At 44.7% G+C, this 21,010-nt stretch overlaps 1 protein-coding gene across 6 annotated transcripts in view; it reads right to left on the reverse strand.

The window, feature by feature from the left end:
• Positions 1-21,010, reverse strand: part of NUMB (NUMB endocytic adaptor protein) — a 354,591-nt gene that overhangs the window by 48,089 nt on the left and 285,492 nt on the right. For all 6 annotated transcript variants that reach the window (XM_086937094.1, XM_086937092.1, XM_086937091.1 and 3 more), the window contains one exon: positions 16,308-16,457. In XM_086937094.1, coding sequence (XP_086793220.1) covers positions 16,308-16,457 — 150 coding nt within the window. The remainder of the gene's footprint in view (positions 1-16,307; positions 16,458-21,010) is intronic.

The raw sequence follows: 21,010 nt of genomic DNA on the forward strand, positions 1-21,010 counted from the left end.
GAGCTATAAACAGACAGCCTGAGCACGAACTTCGAATCGTGGTCACGCTCCAGACACCGGACACAGACGAGGTAGGGGAGCGGGGGGAGGGAGTCGGTAACAGACATCATCTAGGGGGTCAGTAACCAACATCATGTGGTGGCAGGTATCACACAGCTTGAACTCGGTCTTCCTCAAAGTCACCCTCGCACACAAGTTAGAAAAAATTCCAAATTCGACAAAAAGTCGAGAAAAGGCCTGTCAAAAAGCGACTGAGGAGTAGCTCTTCCCGGGTCGATTATTAACTGGCGTGGATAGAAAAGAACTGACATCCGCGCAACTGGGGGCACCTATACAGGTACTGCAATGTCATATCGTACGTTACCGCCGCCGCTGATGACAAGCAGAGCCAAATAGTGCCACCCAATGTTGCAAGCAAGGGGTACTGCTCAGCAAAAAGTTTCCGGATTCAGCCAGACACCTGTGAAATTCAAAGGTAAGGAATCTGCAGCTAGAAGTCTCTTTCAGATTATGCTGCAACGACTCCTTTAATCCACAATGTGCATGGACATCAACTCAACACTAGATTGTTTTGCACTCAGTAGGTGAAAAGTGAAAGTGGAAGGTACAGTAAGACAACTATGGTCTGCCGAGTGCACTTTAAGTTGTTAAAGAAGTTTTTAAAAAGTGTGAGAAAGTGAAAAATGCCATCATTGCTACCTTCTAGATAGGAGGGTGGGCAGGTCTGAATCTACAGCACTATACACTGCAATAGGATGTTAAGTAGGAAAGCCATGGTCACCCCCCTTTTTGCATGTAGTGCACCCTGGGAGGGACACCAAGTATAAGTTTAAGTTTGGTGTAGCATGTCTGGATACACTTGACAATCCACCATGAAATACAGTAATCTTTGTGTAGTTTAGTAAAAGCTAGAAAGTTGGTTAGCTTAGCGGAAGGACTTAGTCTTGTCAACATAGCACATGAGCACTCGCTTGAGGTGTGGAATGCCCTTTCCGCAACTGAATCTGGTCTAGAGAATGAAAATGGGCAGCTCAATTGTCTGGATGATGTGGAAAGGTGAGACTATCTTAGGCAAGAACTTTGGATTTATTCTAAGGACCAGTTTGTCCATGGGGACCTGAATGAATGGTTCTAAAATTGAGTGCTCGTCACTCAATGATGTGTCCGAGTGAGGTTATGGCTACTAAGGTGGTCATTTTCCAGGATAGAAACTGTAGGTTGCAAAATGGAAGGGTTCAAATCGTGGACCTATAGGCCTGTGAGATTTATGCGAAGGTTTCATGTAGAGGTTGGAGGTATTCTAGGTGGTATTATCCTTTTAATTCCCACTTAACCAAAGAGATTTTGAAGAGTGATGAGTGTTCTCTATTTTGTATGTTTGTTGTGAGCATGACTAAATGAAGACATATTGAGGTATATGCAACACTTGCCTTTGAGGTGTAACAGGTAGCAGATATTTGTTGAACCCTGGCCATGAAAGGATCTAGTTGTTTTAAGATGCAATAGTGTACAAATCTTTTCCACTTGGCTGCCTAACATGCACATGTAGGTGGCCTACGAGCTTTATGCAGTATGGCCATCAACTCATCAGGAAGCTTTAGATGGCCCAATTCTAAAACTACAGGTGACATAGCTAGAATGAGCAGCTTGAGGCGTGGATGCCTGATTTAGCTGTATTGCTGCATGAGAAAGTCTTTTCCGATCAGTAGTTTCTTGTGGGGACTTATAGACTTCCCAAGGAGCATGGAGTACTAGGATTGTCTGGCCCAGGTTGGGACCAATAAGATCAGGGTCATGGGCAACTGCCTCATCATCCTCACCATGTACTTGATTAGTAGAAGAGAGGATAGGCTAAGGCAAATATCCTTGACCAGTTCATCCATAGTGCATTGCCCATCAACTGCGGATGTGGTTACCTGGAGGCAAAGCTTTGAGAATTTTGTATTTTATTGGGTGGCAAAGAGGTTGACGGCTGGGGTTACCCACCACTGAAAATACCTGTGTAGGACTTGTGGATGGAGCTCCCACTCATGGACTTGTTGATGCATTCTGCTTAGGTCTGCAAAGTCATTGTCCAACGGCAGAAAATGTTCAGCTAATAGGTGGATCTTGCCACCTCGTTTCTGTATGCAGCACATGGAATCATGTTGTCTGTCTTTAGGAGGACCACTTTACCTCACACAAACTTGAAAAAAGCTATGGAGGCTAGGCAAATGGGCAGTCATTCCAGGTGGTTGAAGTGTTTATCCTGATGCCGAAGTGAACAGGTATGCTGCACAGTACTGCTGGTGAGATTTGTGCCTCACCAAGTTAGTGATGCATTGGTGGAGGATTATAACATTCGTAAATAGATCTAAGAAAGGCCTGTAGAGCAACACATTGTTTTTGGTCATTGCATTGTAGACGAGGTTGAGTGATGCCCTTTATCAAAACCAGATCTTCCCAATGACCCTCCGCTTGTGACCATTGCCTCACGAGGGGTCAGTCTTTCTTTGTAACAAGAAAGTAAAGCAAATGCACATCTTCACCCTATTGGTCTGGTGGCATGACCTTTATTGCATTCACAACAGAGTACCAGAGGGTCAGTAAAACGACAGGCTAGTTAAGAAAGACAGAACAGGTGTAGCGCTCCCACTATCCATATGATTTCGGGGCAAATGCTAAAGAATATATATATATATGTATGTATATATCTCTATGCCAGATCAAAATCAGTATCTGGTCTCTGGCTCCCATCAGTCACCACTCGGAACCGCCCTTCATCATTTGGGGCCCCGAGGACCAACACTGTACCAGATCTCGGTATATTGACAGAAAGAGAAAATCTTCCTGTAAGTCTGTGTGTGTTGGTATTATGGTCAAAACCATATATGTTGGTGAAGTGGCTGATGGGGTTGGAGAGAAATCTACAGTGCAGTGCAAGAAAAACCAGGAAAAGAATAAGGGTGAATAAAATTGGTTTAAGGAGCAAAAGATAATTTATTAGGGTTTAACTCCTAGCACCAATGTTAAAAAATAGCTCAGACAGGGTGAAATTATAACCTGCCTAGTGGTAGGTTATAATTTCACCCTGTCTGAGCTATTCTTTTCCTGGTTTTTCTTGCACTGCACTGTAGATTTCTCTCCAACCCCATCAGCCACTTCACCAACATATATGGTTTTGACCATAATACCAACACACACAGACTTACAGGAAGATTTTCTCTTTCTGTCAATATACCGAGATCTGGTACAGTGTTGGTCCTCGGGGCCCCAAATGATGAAGGGCGGTTCCGAGTGGTGACTGATGGGAGCCAGAGACCAGATACTGATTTTGATCTGGCATAGAGATATATACATACATATATATATATATTCTTTAGCATTTGCCCCGAAATCATATGGATAGTGGGAGCGCTACACCTGTTCTGTCTTTCTTAACTAGCCTGTCGTTTTACTGACCCTCTGGTACTCTGTTGTGAATACTGTTAGTTGGGCTTGTATTCGGAGCTGGTCATTAAACTGCCCATGGGTCCCCCTTACTGTATGTGTTTTGGATGACCTTTATTGCACCCTTCCAGAGGTGTGAGGCAGGGTTTGCTGAAAATGTGGTATCAAGGTAGTATTTGTGGGTGGAGGCTGTAGTGGGGTGTGGAATGCTACGGAATAGCCCAGCTAAACTAATGCTAAAAGCCACTGATCTCAACGAATTTCTATCCAGCAGGGATGGAAAACTTTTACTCTTCCCTAGACAGGTAATGCTAGATCTTGTAGAGTACCAGCAAATCAGTTTTTGGAGAGGGAGACTCCCTCACTTGAGCCACTTCTGCCCTGGTCTTTGTTGTTGGCTCTGTAACTCCACTCCCCTTGCATATCTTCTGCCTGTTTGTGACTCATGAAAAAACTGCTGCTGGCCCTGGTAAGTTGGTGCCCGAATGTGTGTAAGGTGTGATTTTTGCCCCGCTTCTAGGTAGTTTGTGAAAGGCCCCCTTGGAGGGCAATCAAGGACTCCGATTTCTAAGTGTCCTTTCTTATTTTTTTCAACATATCATCCACTTGGGGCCCACAGAGGTGCTCCTGCATGAGATGTTGAGGAGGTGCTATTGTATCTCCATTTTATAACTCGAGTTGTGAAGCCATGCCTACCCGTATTAGTACATCCTTGAGGACAGTGAGGACTTCTACAGCGTCTTTTTGATAGGGCCTCCACTAACACCCCCTTTCGCTCTGCCTACAGGATTGCAGTTTGATTATCTGGTGGGAATGAGTTTGCTGTTTAGAGTGCCAGGTTAAGTTAGTCTATAAGCTAGACATTATATTATTTCCCTTGGTCATCCACATGCCCCTATCCATAGGGGCTGATTGTATGGGTCTACATCCTTGTTAGGAGTACCTGGGTCTGCATTTTAGTGCACTGATCTCACGGGTGGTGGAGGTGGTTTATACGGGGTGGTGGTTGTGGGGCGGAGGAGAGAGTGGTGGATGTTGTCTGGTTTTAGACAATTAGTGTGGTAGTTGTGGGCTTGTGCCCTTGTCTTTATGCTTCTTGGGCATAAAGTTGAAGGAGAACCCCTCTTCAAAAGTAAGCCTGTGTTTCTTTTGAAATGGAAGGAACGTGCTTGATGGAGGTTCTGGGGCCAGTTTGCCAACGATATTACTAGTCTGTGGATGAATGTACAGCTGCTTCTGCATGGCATAGCGCTCAACCACCAGCTTCTGGTGGATGGGTGCCTTGGATCCATTTGATCTCATTGAAGGAGCCCTGGACATTGACTTGGTGCTTGCTTTCGGAGTCGCTCTCTGCATCATTTTCTGCTCTGACTGTAGGTGTGTGTTTCTTCCCTGCTCAGGATTAAATGCCTGACTCCCACGGGTGTGGTGCTCTACCTTGGTCTGTGGGAGTTTGGTGGTGTGGGGTTTCGTCCCCAGACCTCGCTGCACCGGTGTCATACTTCCATCTCTAGAAGTCTTCTTTGTTCAGGGCCCTCCTGGTTTCGAAGTTGAGGATGTCCAGTCCAAGTCCTCTGGCTTAAAGGCACAAGACAACCACTTTTCTGGACTGCTTTAGAGAAACTGACAAAGCGCTGATGCTCCAGGCAAATGCCTTTTGTGAAATTGATGTAAAATCTTAAAGCCCTCTTAGGGTCAACTCCTCTGAGAGGCGAGATGGAGTGAAAAAATGCTGGAAGATTAATCGATTGGCCAATGCGGAAGGGTGTCACAGTAGAAAAGCCCCCTGGTACTCAGTGCCAATTAGTCTGGGAAGACGGTGGCGTAGTGCAGTTGTACTGCAAATGCACCTGTAGTTCACTCTCTTGATGTGCTGAGATATTTACAATGAGGAAGATTGGCTTTGGAGTCAAGAGTCTTAAAGAACAGCTGTGCATTTGCTCAAAGGGTGTGTATAAGAAGAATGTTAAGACCAAGTTCAGGTACGGTACAGAAAGGCCAGAAGGGCTGGCAACCTTTCAATGTGCTCACAACAAACCCTTGCTGGGCAAACAAAAGAACAAGCCAACATCTACAAATCTAGCTTGTAAGGAGCCAGTATTTCTAGCCCTACACCAGGCAACAAATTTTTCAGAGGCCAAGCATCGACTGCCTTTGTGGAAGTGCTTCTGGCCACAAGGATGACATCAACTACCTCTGTTAGCAAGTCTAAAGCAATCAGATGCAGCTTCTCAGTTTATACGAAAGGAGGTGAGGGCTCAGAGGACTTGCATGCAGAACCCTGCACTGCTGTTGAGACAAGAGATCCTCCTGAAGTGGTGGCCTGATCTGAGGGAAAATGCTCAAGAGTTTTGGATAATCACCCAGGCCCAGTCCAGTGTAAATAAAACAACGTGTGCCTAGTCTGTCCTGATATTCCTATGAACTTGAGGGAAGAGAGGTAGCAGTGGAAACACATACCATTCCAGCTGGAGTACGTCCCCCAATGAAAGCTTCGGCGGAAAATCCAGCCTGCACAACTATTGACAGAGCACAGCCTATATTAGGCCTAACCAGGACGAACCCCACAGGTTGAAGATGCCCTTTGCCACCTCAGGATTGAGACGTCAATCATGGTCTGACAGCCAACATCTGCTAGCTTGCCTGCTATGTCATTTAAAGACCCCTCTGTGACTAGATGGTATTTGTCTGCCACCACAGAAGATCCTGAGCCGACCCCTGGAGATCTGGATGGAGTCGGAGAGGCATATCCGATGCTGGGACCACTAAAACTTGAGGTTCAAATACTAGGGCCAAACATGCTATCTGGCATTTGGACGAGGAGGATTCATGAGGCCAACTGTCAAGAAGCCACAGAGCTATTCTCACTAATATACAGGATTGGACCCAAAACATTGGGATCATATCCCAAAGGCATCAGTCTTGCTGCAACAGTGTTAGGACCTCAAACCCAGGGTCCAAAACAACCTTAATTACTGAGTGGTGCACAAAAACCCATGGATGTCAGAGTACATCGTCAATTGGAGGTGGCGTCTGACTGACTGACTGTGGCAAGTTTACTTTTAGCAGCCAGTCATCAAGGTACATAAATACATGCATCTTTGATCTCCTAAGATGGATAGCAACCACTGTCACCAGAACGGCTGAAGTACGGCTGAAAGGCAGCACAGCAAACTGAGAATGTTTCTGACCCACACTGAGCTGCTGCTAACGGCAGTCAGACTGCAGGACGCGTATAAGGAAATACGATATCAACAAGTTCAAGGACATAATGCAGTCTCCTGGATTCAGAGTTGAAAAGATGTGAGCCAAAGAGACCCAAGATTGCCTGATTCGCTGTTCTTCGGAATGAGGAAGTAGTGTGACTAATACCCTCCCCTTGCTTTCCAAATCCTGTATCTGCTCAATGGCCATATTCTGCTCCTGTCAGCCAGGCATGGGACTGTGAAGGTAATCTAAAATGGCTTGCCAACTGCCGCAGCAGAGGAGAAAGAATTGGAGAGTTGCTGCCCCTGCTGCTGTGAACAGTGTTTGCTGTTACCAAGGTCTTGGCTTCGAAAGGCCCGGGTTGGTTGATGTAGTAGCAACCAACCAAGGCCTTTAAGCCTGGGTTAGCCTCCTGGCCCCCGATGCAGCCCCTAAACTTGGTATCCAAATTGCTTTGCTGGCAAAAACAGCCCGAAAGACCGAGCTGTGGCAGGACTGTCTTTAAATAGTTTTAGTACCAAATCAGCCTTTTTGTTTTTGTAAACAAATTTTATTGGGAAAATCAGCCTTTCTACTTAAAAACCAGGAGTTATCAAAGTACATAATAATCAAGGATGCTTGCAAACCATGAAAACCTGCCTGGTCTCATCCAAAAGTGCGGCCTGAGAACAACACTGGTACCAATAGCGCTTCCTATGGAATCAGTAGTATTCAGGCGAGCTCACAGCACATAGTTTGGAGCATCGGGATCATCATTTATCATTTCAGATGAAGAAACCCTGAGCTCCTACAAGATGGCCGGCAAAGTCTTGTTCGGCATATCCCATAATGCATGGGTGTTTCATCCCAGAAGACAAACTGCGTTAATAGTTCAGAGAGGTAAATTCCCAGAAGAAAACATTCTCTTTCCAAAGTGATCAATTCTTTTTTATTCTCTGATCAGAGGATAGTAGAAAGGAATTTGGATTGACATTTGTCAATGCAGGAACTATCAGGCTTTCCAGTGTAGGATGTTTTATTAGGAAGTCCGGGTCACCCAGATCCAATCGGTCTTTTCTAGCCACAGGCTGAGTGAATGGAGACCATGAGCATGGTTTAGACAAAGCTGAAATTCACCATAAGGATATGAGCAAGGGCTTCATTGAAAGACAAAAACTGCTCAGATGAGGCATTAGCTCAGGTTAAAGAATTTCAGTTAACACATTTCTCTGTTTTAACAGTAGGCTGTTGCAAATCTAGAGGTTCCACTGACCTCCGGACTATCAGTACAAACAAGGCTCGTTCTTCCGCTTGTGGTCAAGGTGTAGTCTTGCTCTGTTTCAGGCGATCTGACTCACCAACCTGCATGTTGGATGTCTAAATACAAGGCATCATAAGTATAAGAAGTGAGTTGCACCGAGTTGCATCTCGTATCGCAAAAGGGACCTATAGTGGGATGACATTGGCTTTGGTTCAGAGATCCGGGTTGTGATCGGATTTTGGCTGGTGCTGGCAGGTTCCGTATCAGCGCTGGTATTGGCTTAGACCTTAGAATCACAGTAGAGTTGGTGTGGGCTAGACAGTGAGTCTCGAGAGGGGAGACCCACCCGGTAGAAGTCAAACTAAAGACCAATGAACATGAGGCTCCAGGAAGCCTGAAAGCACACCAGGAGGAAACTGAAATTCACTTAAAATCTGCAGCATGGCTTCTTTGGAGATCGCCATCAGCTGTAGGGTCGAGCAGGCCTAGGAAAATAGGGACAGTCGAGGAACAACTGAAGAACTGGGTATGATTTGGGTGACACCCGAGAAAAACAATCTTTATCTTATCTCACACCTTTTTTGCTAGACTGAGTGGCAGGATATAAGCAAATCTCACTTGGCTTTCTCCCGTTTTTATCAAGACTTTGACTAACAGGAGGACCTCGACTTGGAAGTGGACTTTATGTGAGAGTGTCTTCAAGACCAGGACTGTGACTAGGCCCACAACTTGAGAGCAGGATATGTGCTTTGACGATGACCTTTTAGGTTCAAGAAAGTAGAGCTTCACCTCCTACTCCCTAATAGTTTTTCAGTGCCTAACGGCACATATCCTGCATGCCAGGAGAGCCATGGTCAGAGCCCAAGCACCATTAACACACCTGGTGTGGATTCATGATAGACATCGTTTTCTTGCAATCTACACAAGGTTTGGCTCCAGCTGTTTTTGGTGTGGATTTCATTCCCTAGAACACAGTCAGGGAAATTTAGCAGCTGTAGGAAGACCGTCAAAGTTAGGATCAGATCTTTGCATCCACACTGAAGGGTGCCGAGAGAAAGAAACAGATGTAAGTGGCCAGCAGTGACACTTTTATGCGTGCTACCACAGAACCGCACAGTACCACTTTCCAGCAGACAAGAGCAAAGCTACAAAAATCAAGAGATCATGCCACCTGGCACCTAGAAATGTTCTAAAAGTGAGGAATCTGTGGTTAAAAGTATCCATTGGAAAGTAGCTTCTTGCAAATATACTGATATCAAGGTAGTTGTTTTGACAATCTCTGCACTAGAAAGGTTTCTAAGCAATAGTAGGTATTTTTGTAAAACAAAACAAGGTCAGTGATGATGACTGGGTGTTACTAGGAGTGAAATATTTCCTTTACATAAGTGTATCACAAAGGATACCATCCAACCAGACACTGTTTTGCCTGACCGGGCGCAATTGACGACATGTGAACGTACCCCTTTAGAAGTTAATCCCAGTCCTAGGCTTTAAACCCAGCATCTAGGCAAAGGGAAGAGGAGTAGGGGTATCTTCCAGTACAGTCTGGCTTATTAGGAGCAGGAAAGGGCCAAGGGCTAGAATCTCTGCCCTTCACACCAGTATCTTCATCTCTTCTACACTCTTGTGCCTTGTAAAAATTAAACACCACCCTCTCATAAATATGAAGTGGTTTCAGTACAAGAAAGCGTACATATATTTTTTATTTTTTATTTATTTGTTGAATTTATAAGGCGCAATAGCTACCCAAAAAGGATTTCCCGGCGCCTGGACGGTACTGGAAGCAAAAGAGGAGATATGAAGAAGTTACTGATTAAATATCCAGGTCTTCAAAGATCTGCGAAAACAGGGATAAATGGTTTCTTTACGGATGGCGAGAGGGAGAGTATTCCAAAGGGTCGGACCAAGATATGAAAAAGACCGACCACCCATCCTAGCAAGTTTGAATCTGGGTACCATGAATTTTTCTAGAGAAGCAGAGCGAAGATGGCGGGTAGGGGCATTTGGGCAAACCAGAGAATGCAGGTATTTTGGTGCTGAGCCCCATTTGATCTTAAACATGTAGCTCAGGGCTTTGAATTTTATACGATTTTCCACCCTGAGCCAATGCAAGTCACGGAGGTAGCCTGAGATGGGAGTAATTCTGGGAACTCTGCAAAGAAGTCTTGCTGCAGCGTTCTGAACCAGCAGCAGTCTACGGGTCACATCGTTGTTTGCACTCAGAAAAAGAACATTCCCGTAATCCAGCCGTGAGGTGATAAGGGCATGGACCACTGTTTATTAGGTTATACTAGAATTTCAAATATCCCTGGTGCCTTAGCAGTGCCTCCAGAGGTCCTGGACATCTAATGCTCCTGGATGGACATTCATCTATATTTTACTGGTATCTTAACCGTGCTTTCAGGCACCCAAGAAAGCTTCCACCATAGGCCCATCAGGATTGGCTCTTTCCCGGGTCCAGATAGGCAAGCCTTAGAATGTACTCCCTTAGGAAAAAAAGGATTATCCAAATCCCCTTTGAATTCAAAATAACATTGAAGACCTAGATACTTCCATAGGAGGATACAGCTCAAGTCATACTGGTCTGTAAACACTGCTTGCAAAGCGCTTCTCCACATACCTTTTGCATTCTTCTTCATATGTAATGTGTGGCTACATGCTGCTGGGCCAAGACTGGAGCGCACTATCCAGGACTCATGCACAACAACAAAACTAAACACATTAGCTGATACTTCAGCTCGCACCTTTCCTCATCAAGAATGAGTAACCACCTACTCAACCATTTAGAGAGCTCCTTGAAGCCTTGACAACAAGTAGAAAAGCACAATAAAAAAGCACAATTCAAGAGGAGTGAAGGTTTGAAAGTACCTGCCGCAGTAGCACTGTGCCGACCTGCCCCTCATTTAATCATTTCTGAGGAACAAAGCAGGTTTGACGAGCAGGTTACTCACATCATGAATCCCCTGGCAGATGCTCTACATGATTTAGTGAGTTGCTCACCAGCAGAGTACTCAACGTCTGCTGTACACAGGAAATGCTTTTCAAAAAAAGATTTATTTAAACGTATTTTGCAGAATTAAGCAATACAACAGGGGGAGGAGAAATGGGATTACACTGTTATATCACAGCAAGGTACGTAGCAAAAAAAGTTACAGAATTATAAGCAGAATGGTATACAGTAAAGCACAGACCCATTGTCAATTAATATACAATAGATATGTTTCAGCAGGAGACTGTGTTAACTTATATAAGTAGGGCAATCCCAGTGCACAAAACATGAAGCAGATTATGTGATCGTAATGGCACAGCAATTTAGGTAATTAAGGTGTGTACTAACGGGCTAGAAGCCTCCCCGTTAGAAAGTGAGGTAAGTGATCAATAGGGCGTCATGAACACTCCGGCATCATTTTCCAGTACACCACAAGCTACTCCTGGCAGTAGGCGGCGACCTGCAGCGAGCAATTGAATTGGGGTGGCAGGGTGTCTAGCCCAGCGCATCTGCACTTAGCCAGGAGCAGCAGCATTGTGGTCAGTCGCCAAACCCCAGGTGGGACATCCTTCACATACCCCAACAGAACCACCAGGGGGTGAACGCTGAAAGCAATAGTCTGTTATAATTGTGATGGTATTATAGACGTCAATCCATTATTGGGTCACTGCAGGGCAGTTCCATGAAAGGTGTAAAAAGATAGCAGTATTTATGCACATCACAGGCACCGCGCATCCTCCGAAAGCCCCATCTCACATTGTTGGGCAGGTACTAGATACATCCTGTGTCTGTGTCTATAATTTGGCAAGAGAGCACTAATCTGAGTACTACAAAAACCTCTCTGTTCACAGTCAACGGAGTGTCATATCTGCCTCCCGGGCAGACTGAGCTCTCGGACCATGTACAAGAGCCTTCTACTGCATTGTTGCATATAGACAAGTGATTTGTTTAGGAGGAGATGGATTTTTTTTTATCAGTGCATCCAGTGTGTGAGGGTCGGTGTGACCCTTCAGAAAGGGGTTGTGAAATGTGCAGAAGGCAGTTTGGAGTTTATGATACATAAAGAAATCTAGGGGTGAATGATGAAGCTTATCCACAATAAGTTGTGATGCAAGGAGTTACACGTCTGGATAGAGGTCACCAAAGGTGTGGAGCTACAGCCGTTTTAACTGATGGCAGGCACAATCATCATCATTCATGGCGGGAAGCATGGGGTTTCTGGAGCAGTCTAATCAGGCTTGCAGTCATAGCCTATACCCTGACCATAGTGTCTTAATCTCTACTGAAGCCGGCAGAGAAACAGGTGCAGGACAGCACCCAAGGGCCAGGGGGCCACATAGTCTGATTCAACAGCTGTGTGGAGCTGGAACAAGGAGGGGTGCAACTAGAAGTGTTCAAATTGCACTTGGGTGCAGTAGAAGTGCAGGTCCATGTTGGGTGAACAGAGACCGCCATGCCACAAAGGGAGGGTTACTCTTTCCCATGCAACACTTGGCCGTTTACTGGCCAAGGACAAAACTGTAAGGTTGGTTCAGAGCCCAGAGTTACTTAAGAAAAAGCATTGTAAGAGGGATAGGGATATTGATGAACAAGTATAGGAACTTGGGGACGACTACCATCATGGCGACTGAAAGTCTCCCCGCCATGGACAGTGGTAGTCTGGACCAGACCGAGATTCATTCCTCCAGCCATGCCATTAACTTACCACAGTTCACTCTCTAGAGCTTCAGAGATAACAAACTGGCTCAGTTGCCCTTTGTAGTGAGTATCTAAATTCGAACAGGTCTGTTGCCGGGGTGAGTGGGAGGTTAATGGATTTAGACCAATTAAGAAAAATCCCTGCAGGCCCACAAAACCCAATGATCTCTCGGATTATGGGGAGATGTTAGCCTGAGGGTCTCAGATATATAAATGTAATAGTGTCCGCGTACATGGAACCCAGTATCCTTCTGGCAGTAAAGGCTAGTCCCCTATGCAAGTGGTTTAGCCGCAAACTGGCTGCTAGGGGTTCCATCACGATTGCAAATAGGATGGACGATAGTAGGCATCTCTGTCTTGTGCCTCTGGAAATGGGAGAAGGAGGGGTAATCTCACCATTCATGCACAGCCGCACTGAGGTAGCGTTTAAAGGAGTTTGATCCAGCAAAGGAATCAAGTACTGATCCCAATACAAGTCAAAAGCTGGAATAAATAGGACCACTCCAAGGAGTTGAACACTTTAGTGACATCAAGTAGGACAGCGGCTGTGCCGAGGGTGCGGTCTAGGGAGTGAATGACTGCAAACATAGTGCATAGATTGATGTCTGTGGAGTGTCCTGAAATGAAGACGGACTGATCAGGTCAAAAGCGGTAGTAAGCGGGTAACAATTGATTAGGGAGGATTTTGTTATCAACCTTTTTCATCCAGCGTGGCTTGTTGGAGCCGCTTCGGTGGCTTGTCAGGTTTCAGAAGGGTGATAGTTACTGCTTCACACAGGGAGGATGGTAGCGCGTAAGTAGTGCCTCCTTGCATGTTGCTAGCAGGTCGGGTGGGAGGGCAGGGGGTGGGGGAATCATCTGGGCGCATTATTTGTAAAAGGAGGTGACTAATCGATCTAATCCCAGCGCATTATCTCCTGGCAAATCCTGGAGTGACCTTCACTAAGACCACAACATTAATGGGCAGATCTAGGATTTAGTAGTGGGCATCCTCCAGCTAGAGGAGTTGGATTGAGTCAAGAAATGCATACAAGGCAGCGGCCCTTGTACTGCAGTAGAATGATACAGGTCAATATAGAACAGGTCATGGACATGGTATGTACAATAGGTCATCCGGACCTGTGTGAACAGTCTGTTGATCATCAGCAAGTTCCATGATGTAGTCGCTGGCCCAAGGTTTACTGAAAAGCCTGCCAGCATTTTGCCTACTATGACTACCTCCCTATAGCGCCTAGCCACCACCTAACTACCCAGATAGAATGTTTCCCTGGTCGACACCTACTCATACTGTACCAGTTTACTTCTGAGGGTACCAAGCAAACTTGTGACCCAAGACTCAAAATAGTTGAGTTCAAGTGCATAGATATCAGTTTCTGGGCACCTGCATGTGTTAGCATCTTCAATACCACGGCCTGTCCGGACATGCAAGTTCCACAAATGACAATTTTAAAATATTCTCAAAGTACTGAAGGTGAATCCACTGATGGGCAATAAAGGAGAAATACTCAAGCAGGTCCGTTTTGATCCTGTACTGGAAGGCGGGGTCTGAAAGTGCATTTGAGAGAAGTATCCACAAGAAGGACCGCTTACAAATGGTAGGGAGAGTAATCTCTAAGAGGACAGTAACATGATCTGCCAAAGTCCTAGGGAGAGGTCTATTCTGGCGGCTCAGGAAAAAGCATTCCTTTGTGAGCAGTCAGTAATGGTTTCTTGAACATATGTATTGAAGCAATGCACGAGCCTTCGGCGCTCTTGTCATTATTTGGATACTGAATCCACTTGAAATGAGAGCAGGAGAGAGAGAGGAAGGAAGAACATAAGAGAGAGAGAGAGTCCGTTTGTGTTCTTCAATAGCATGACTGTGGGATGTGTGTAAATCTCTGGTAAACTTGTCTATCTGTAGCTTCAAGGTGAGTTGCCATTATAAAAAGTGATGTTATAGAGGCTGAGGTCACTAATGTACTTCAGTATGCAACTGCACAGCTCACTCCTTAAATCGCCCTACCCACCCAGGACATTGTATTCATGTCTTTCAGTTGAGCTAAGAGAGATCCTTTGGTCTGATCCAGTTATTTAAACACAGTCCGGATAGTTCAGTCTGTGGCTAAGGACACAACTCTAGTGACATCTCAACAAATGAGATATTGTACTGCACAATCCACCTCCTGTTGACTGCTCTGGTTGAAGAGGGTTTACGGCTGATAGCCTAAGTGGAATCCACAAAACCTTAGAGACATTATGCAAAGTCTGCTATCACTACGGATATGGAACTCTGGGAACAAAAAGAGTTTGCATTGACCTTTAAACAAGGCTGACCCTTTCTCTCCCTGACTCCCCGCCCAACTAATCTCCTCTAACCAAGTGGTGGTAGAGATGTGGCTGGGTCCCAAATTTCTCTGACAACAAAAACCAGCTATGTTAGCCAATAAAAGATGTTCAAATTAACATCTGAAGAAAAAGTTGTGAGTTCGGGCAGAATAATTTTGTAAGGGTATAGGCAGATAGGATAACCTCCACCAAGAGTTCGAACCAGACCTGAAAGACTATGAAGAAAGTTTGAGTTGCTATTAACTAGCGACAAGAGGTATGCTTGTGTACTAAGAACCTGCTTTACCGTCTCAAAGACTCAAGGCACAGCTGCTGGTGTGCTGCCATTCGAAAAAAGGCCCCAAGCATGAAGTGTTGCAGAGACCAAAGAACTGTGCCATTGCCCAGCCTCACACACATATCTATTTCAGAGAAGAGCTCTCACAATCTACTGACCTGTGTGGTTTGCTGGGATCCCCTACTGCTAACCGCAAAGTTATAACCAATCTAAGTCCTTACACTCTTCTGCCCTTGGTGAAGCAGAATCATGCTGGAGCATGCCTTCTGCTGTGATGACCACAGCCAAAGGAGCGTTAGACTGACCAAGACACAAGCTGCAATCCTGTTGAATGTTAACTGCTTCACTCCTCGCAAGAGAGAACAATGACAACAAACCAACTCACCCAACTTGTTCACCAAAAAGATGGTAAAACTGGTAAAGGCTACTTTCATTGAGATTTTTGGCTTCGTCCTGCAGGCCAGACATTGCATGTGCACCATTGAATGCCATGGTCATTGAGACCCTATTGTGAACCTTCTCTTCTACTTCAGTTTAGTAAAGGGGAAAGCTCACCACACAAGTCGGAGAGTTGACTGAGAGCCTAATCATGATCTTCTGAAATGCTTCTAACCATGTGTCTGTGAGCTGTTTCAGCAATCACTACTGGTGGACGGCTTTCTAGAGCGAAGCCCGAGGCTCACAATCTGAAAAACGTAGATAGATCAATCTTGTTTCACTACGTCTGCTCATGTAATTCACTGGTGACGGTTTGCCATATACATTCACGCTTCTCCATTTGTCAAGGCTGGATAGAATGACTTTAGGCTGAGCTATTTAGTATTCTTCAGTTCATGCAGATGCCAAGATAGAGAAGTACTGCCTCACTTGGGAGTTTAAGTGCACCATAGAACATTCATCCTGCCTCCCTAACCTTGAAAAACATGTACAAGAAGATAACATAGCAACAAGAAGTCTTTTAAATAAATACAGTTGACCTTTTTCCATATCAGCTCTGTTACATATTAGTAAAAGGTATTCTTGCACTCAGCCATTCAAGCACTACCGCACAACACATTTACTACAATGCTAAAAAGACACCATCTATATCGAAACCCATAGATGGCAAGCATTAGAATTTGCAGCTCTCAGTTACAAACCTTGGAAGGCAGGAGACTGAGGTGCAGTTGTTGGGACAGGCTTGGTCATTGGAGCAGACGAAAAGGGGTCCTCAGGCGGCCCACTGAAAGCATTAGTGATCTGAGAACACAGGGCGCTAATGCTATCTCCTTCCCCTTCTACTTCATGTACTGCAAAAAAACAAAGTAGTAGTAAATTGAAACAAGCTCCAAATCATTACGAATTGTCCTAAGATAGGTTGTGTTCTGTTATTGCTCAAAACATATTAAGGGAAAAGGATACTACAATAATCAGGGGCCACAAATAGTTTTCTCTTTTTATAATGCACCATACTCACCTGTCCCCCATCCTGCGCTCAACTCCCTTCTGGAATACACAATAGGTACTGGTCACGGGGACCAGCTGGCCTTGCTCTCTGCTTAATTTGCTATCTGACAAAATTTATCAAACAGCACCAAAGTTCATAGAGAATGAAATCTTTATTGACCCAGTTTCTCCCCCCTCGCTTTATGGATCTGCGCAGAAAGACAAACAGAAAGAACACTGCTAAATGTTTGAAATGCTTTGTATGATGCCAAAAATATTAGCAAGTCGCCACTTCTTTGACTTCTCCCTGCTTGAGGCACTTGTATGATAATTAGAACACCTGATTAAGAGTTTCTCGTACTATTCCGACCCATGCGAAAACTCATGTTGACGCATGGGTCGGAATTACGAGTTTAAAAGTTTTTAACGGATCATCTGGTATCGGATGCATTAAATACCTCAATCTTCGTTACATTTTGGCAGGTCAATACAGCCAAACGTTTACAGCGGAAAACATACAGCATTTACTGTATCATGTGGATTTTGGTACATTTAACACCACAATTTGCATGTTACTCCCCATGAACTCGTAATAGGTGTTTTTTCACACCCAATAAATAATATCTTAGGTTTTACAAGAAAATTGAGAGGTGCACTCAGTGAAGTCAATAGCACAAAGTGTTCATAGATTTTGTGAATCTTCTGTTCTTCCTTTTTTTCTTTCTTTAATGGGTTCTTTATTTTCTCTTAAAATACACAGGCACAGCCAACATGTTTCATTCCCTTTAGTGCCTTGGGAATTTCGTCAGGGCATGCAAAAGGATCATTCAAATCCGATGGTCCAAAGTGTGGTCGCACCTTCAAGGTTGGTGCTGAAGGATTATTATCGGTAATATGATCCCAGTGTTCCTGGATAGTATAGAAGTAACGTTCCAGGAGTTGTTTCTGGTCGTAGTGCCACAATTTGGCCGCAGTGGTGCGTGGAAAGGAAAACAAAAGTTTGTCCTGGCCCCCTTCGAAATTCAGTGTAGAGGAGGGGGGTGGTGGCATACGCTGGTTGACGGGTAGCATCCAAACGGGTTGCCAAATGGATCTTAAGGTGCGGTACCTGTGATAGGGTCTCTGCAGTCTCCTGCTCCTCCACGGGGAATTTCCACGGGGAGGAGCAGGAGACTACAGAGACCCTATCACAGGTCCCGCACCTTAAGATCCATTTGGCAACCCGTTTGGATGCTACCCGTCAACCAGCGTATGCCACCACCCCCCTCCTCTACACTGAATTTCGAAGGGGGCCAGGACAAACTTTTGTTTTCCTTTCCACGCACCACTGCGGCCAAATTGTGGCACTACGACCAGAAACAACTCCTGGAACGTTACTTCTATACTATCCAGGAACACTGGGATCATATTACCGATAATAATCCTTCAGCACCAACCTTGAAGGTGCGACCACACTTTGGACCATCGGATTTGAATGATCCTTTTGCATGCCCTGACGAAATTCCCAAGGCACTAAAGGGAATGAAACATGTTGGCTGTGCCTGTGTATTTTAAGAGAAAATAAAGAACCCATTAAAGAAAGAACAGAAGATTCACAAAATCTATGAACTCTTTGAGCTATTGACTTCACTGAGTGCACCTCTCAATTTTCTTGTAAAATTATTTTGACGGACATCCTTGGCGGCAGATGGTGAGAGTGGTTGCACCATTAGAAATTTGGAAACAGAAGAAGTTGATGTGCTAAACCTTGGTCTGCTGCTGTGTGCTTTGGTTCGTTGTAATATCTTAGGTTGTAATCAGGCCCTTAGAAAAGGCATGCAGATCTATCAAATGGTGCCCAAGTTATTAGTAACTCAAAATTATTTGTAATACCCTCTCTTACTGTTGCCCCCCCCCCCCCCCCCCCCCCCTCCGTAGATCTGAATGAAACCGGAATCTTAGTACTCAGTGGGCATATACTAATGGCCTGACATATTAATTGTTGATTCAAACAGTGCTACAGCTATAAGCAAACAAAAATTGTATTGCCCCTGGATCCGACTTTAACTCCCTTCCCAACACTTAACATACCCACAGAAAACCAATCCTTCCAAACTTCTGCCACATTTTGTGCAGGTCTGTCACACAGACCCAAAGTTATTAGCTGAAGAAAATATTTTGCCCCCCCTTATTGATCTGCACAAATTAGAAAATACTTGTCTGCCAAATTACATTGGCATTCATCAATCAATGCACAGGTTATCAGCAAATTGGTAAAAATTGATTTTCAACTGAAAAGATATATAAAAGTGTTAATTCTTTGAAGCCTACACAGCACCTTTTTCAAATGCAAATCTCTCAAAAACGACTGCAAGGATTTACATAAAACCAACAAAAGTACTCTTTCTGAGTAAAGTTCTACTTCTGCTAGGTTTGACGTAAATCGGTTCAGCGTGTTTAGTAGTGAAGTGTGGGATCTAAAATGTGAAAACACATCTTTTGCACCCCCATTAACTTTCTTTGTTTTACACTGCATGGATTTGCACAAAATTTGGCTTGCCTAACTGTATCGGAATACACTAAGCAGGTGACAAACTTGTATGTATGTATATGGTATTTCTATAGTGTGAAGCTAGCAAAAGGCAGTGGAGTGGTGTACATGATCAAAGACAAGTGAAAAGTCAACTGGTTATAGGAGAGGTGGATGGGTTGTTGTCTGTTATTGCATTATGATGTAGTGTTCTTCAGAGACAAGTCTACAACTCTTTCATGAACTAGAGCTGCACTGGGCTAGTTGTGATGGATACACAGATGTGGATATAGATCCTGCATGCATCGATGGAGTGTCTGCTGCTATTTTTATTTTCTACACTTCTTAGTCTGGAGTTGATTGGTGTCGTAACTGCTGGTGTGCACCTTGTCTACATGATAAGGTGCAGATCTCTCCACAGGGAACAAAGTTATAGGCAATTACAAAAATATCTTTTCAATATTAATTACACAGCCGTAGTTATTGTTAGGTCACAGTTTCCACTGAAAAGATATTTTTATTTTCTTAATTTGTTTTTCCTACCATTCGAAGATTATGGAAAAAACGATTTAAAAAACTAACTTTATACAATGTTCTTCGTACAGATCTGTCAAGAGAGGGGATTATCAGAAGGAAGGGGTAAAAAAATGTGACATTTCCCTTCTAACTCCCACAGGAATCTTTACTCTCAAAAAAACAGGAAACAAAAATTGAAAGGATTTACACTAACGATGTAATGAAAGCAGAATCTTATTCAAGCAGCGTCTTTGCTTGGTTTGCTGCAAATACGTTTAGTAGTTTCCGATATATTAGCCTTTAGAAATATTGCCATTGTGCTTAAAAGCGCTCATAAGTTAGAGATATCTGGAACCCAGGTCCGGGGACAATTTGCACACTGAATTTTTGAAGATGAGCAAATCTTACTGGGCGAATGAAATTTTCTCCCACTGTCTATTTTAGGTTAGAGGACTACAAATAGAGACACTGGACCCAAAGACGTTGACTGGCTGCAAGAGAAATTGTACTTTGCTGAGGATATCTATCTATCTATCTATATATATCTACTTTGCGGGGTCAATAACAGGAAGCAGGGGACAGCAGAGCACAGTGGACATCAGAAGATGGCATGGCATGGGTTCAGAAGCAGATTCAGCCACATTGGAGCGTAGTGGGAAACAGCAGGTGGTAATGTGCATTTCATTAGAATTGCTGCATGGGTGGGAGTTTCAGTAAAGTGATTATGTCGGTAGTGAACGATCAGTGTGTATGTGTTACTTACAGTTTTGAATTGCCTGCTTCTTAAGGTTTTGTGGCACTTGGTATCCTAGGTTTACGACAGGAACACAGTTCCCAGGTCCAGCTCCCACTCTCACTGTTAGTCCCTGAACAGCCGGATTCCTGCCCTCCTTGTGCCTTGTTTTTCCTTCCTCTGGTCTTTGCCTTTCGGTTTTGTGCATGCACCTCCTTTTTAGGTTTTGCTTAGCCAATGCGTACGAAGTATGCATGCGCTAGGAAAAACTTAATGATGTCTGTGTGTGGGGACTGGAACGGCCCCCGTCTTCCATTGGCTAGCTCCATAAATGGAGGCTAGCCATTGGAAGACGGGCCTGTCCGTCAATGCCGGACCAGATCCGGGGGCGTTCCCGAGAATTTTTGGCTTTTGGCTACGTCAGCCGAAAGCCTGTTCTCGGGAACGCCCCCGAATCTTCTGCAGTCGCCGCCCGGCCCGCGACCAGGAAGCCAGGCAGGCCGGGGGCGGAACTGCGGGACACCCCCGTGACGTAATTCCCGGGCCACGCTGTGATTGGCTGCCGGCCCGGGGCCTGACGGGGAAGACGAGCTGTGGAACCGCTGGGTAAATTGTCAAAATGCATCTCACGCCGAGATAGCGCTCTGTTTACCGTCTTC

This window comes from Lissotriton vulgaris, chromosome 9 (genome assembly GCF_964263255.1).
Source record: "Lissotriton vulgaris chromosome 9, aLisVul1.2, whole genome shotgun sequence".
NCBI lineage: Eukaryota > Metazoa > Chordata > Amphibia > Caudata > Salamandridae > Lissotriton > Lissotriton vulgaris.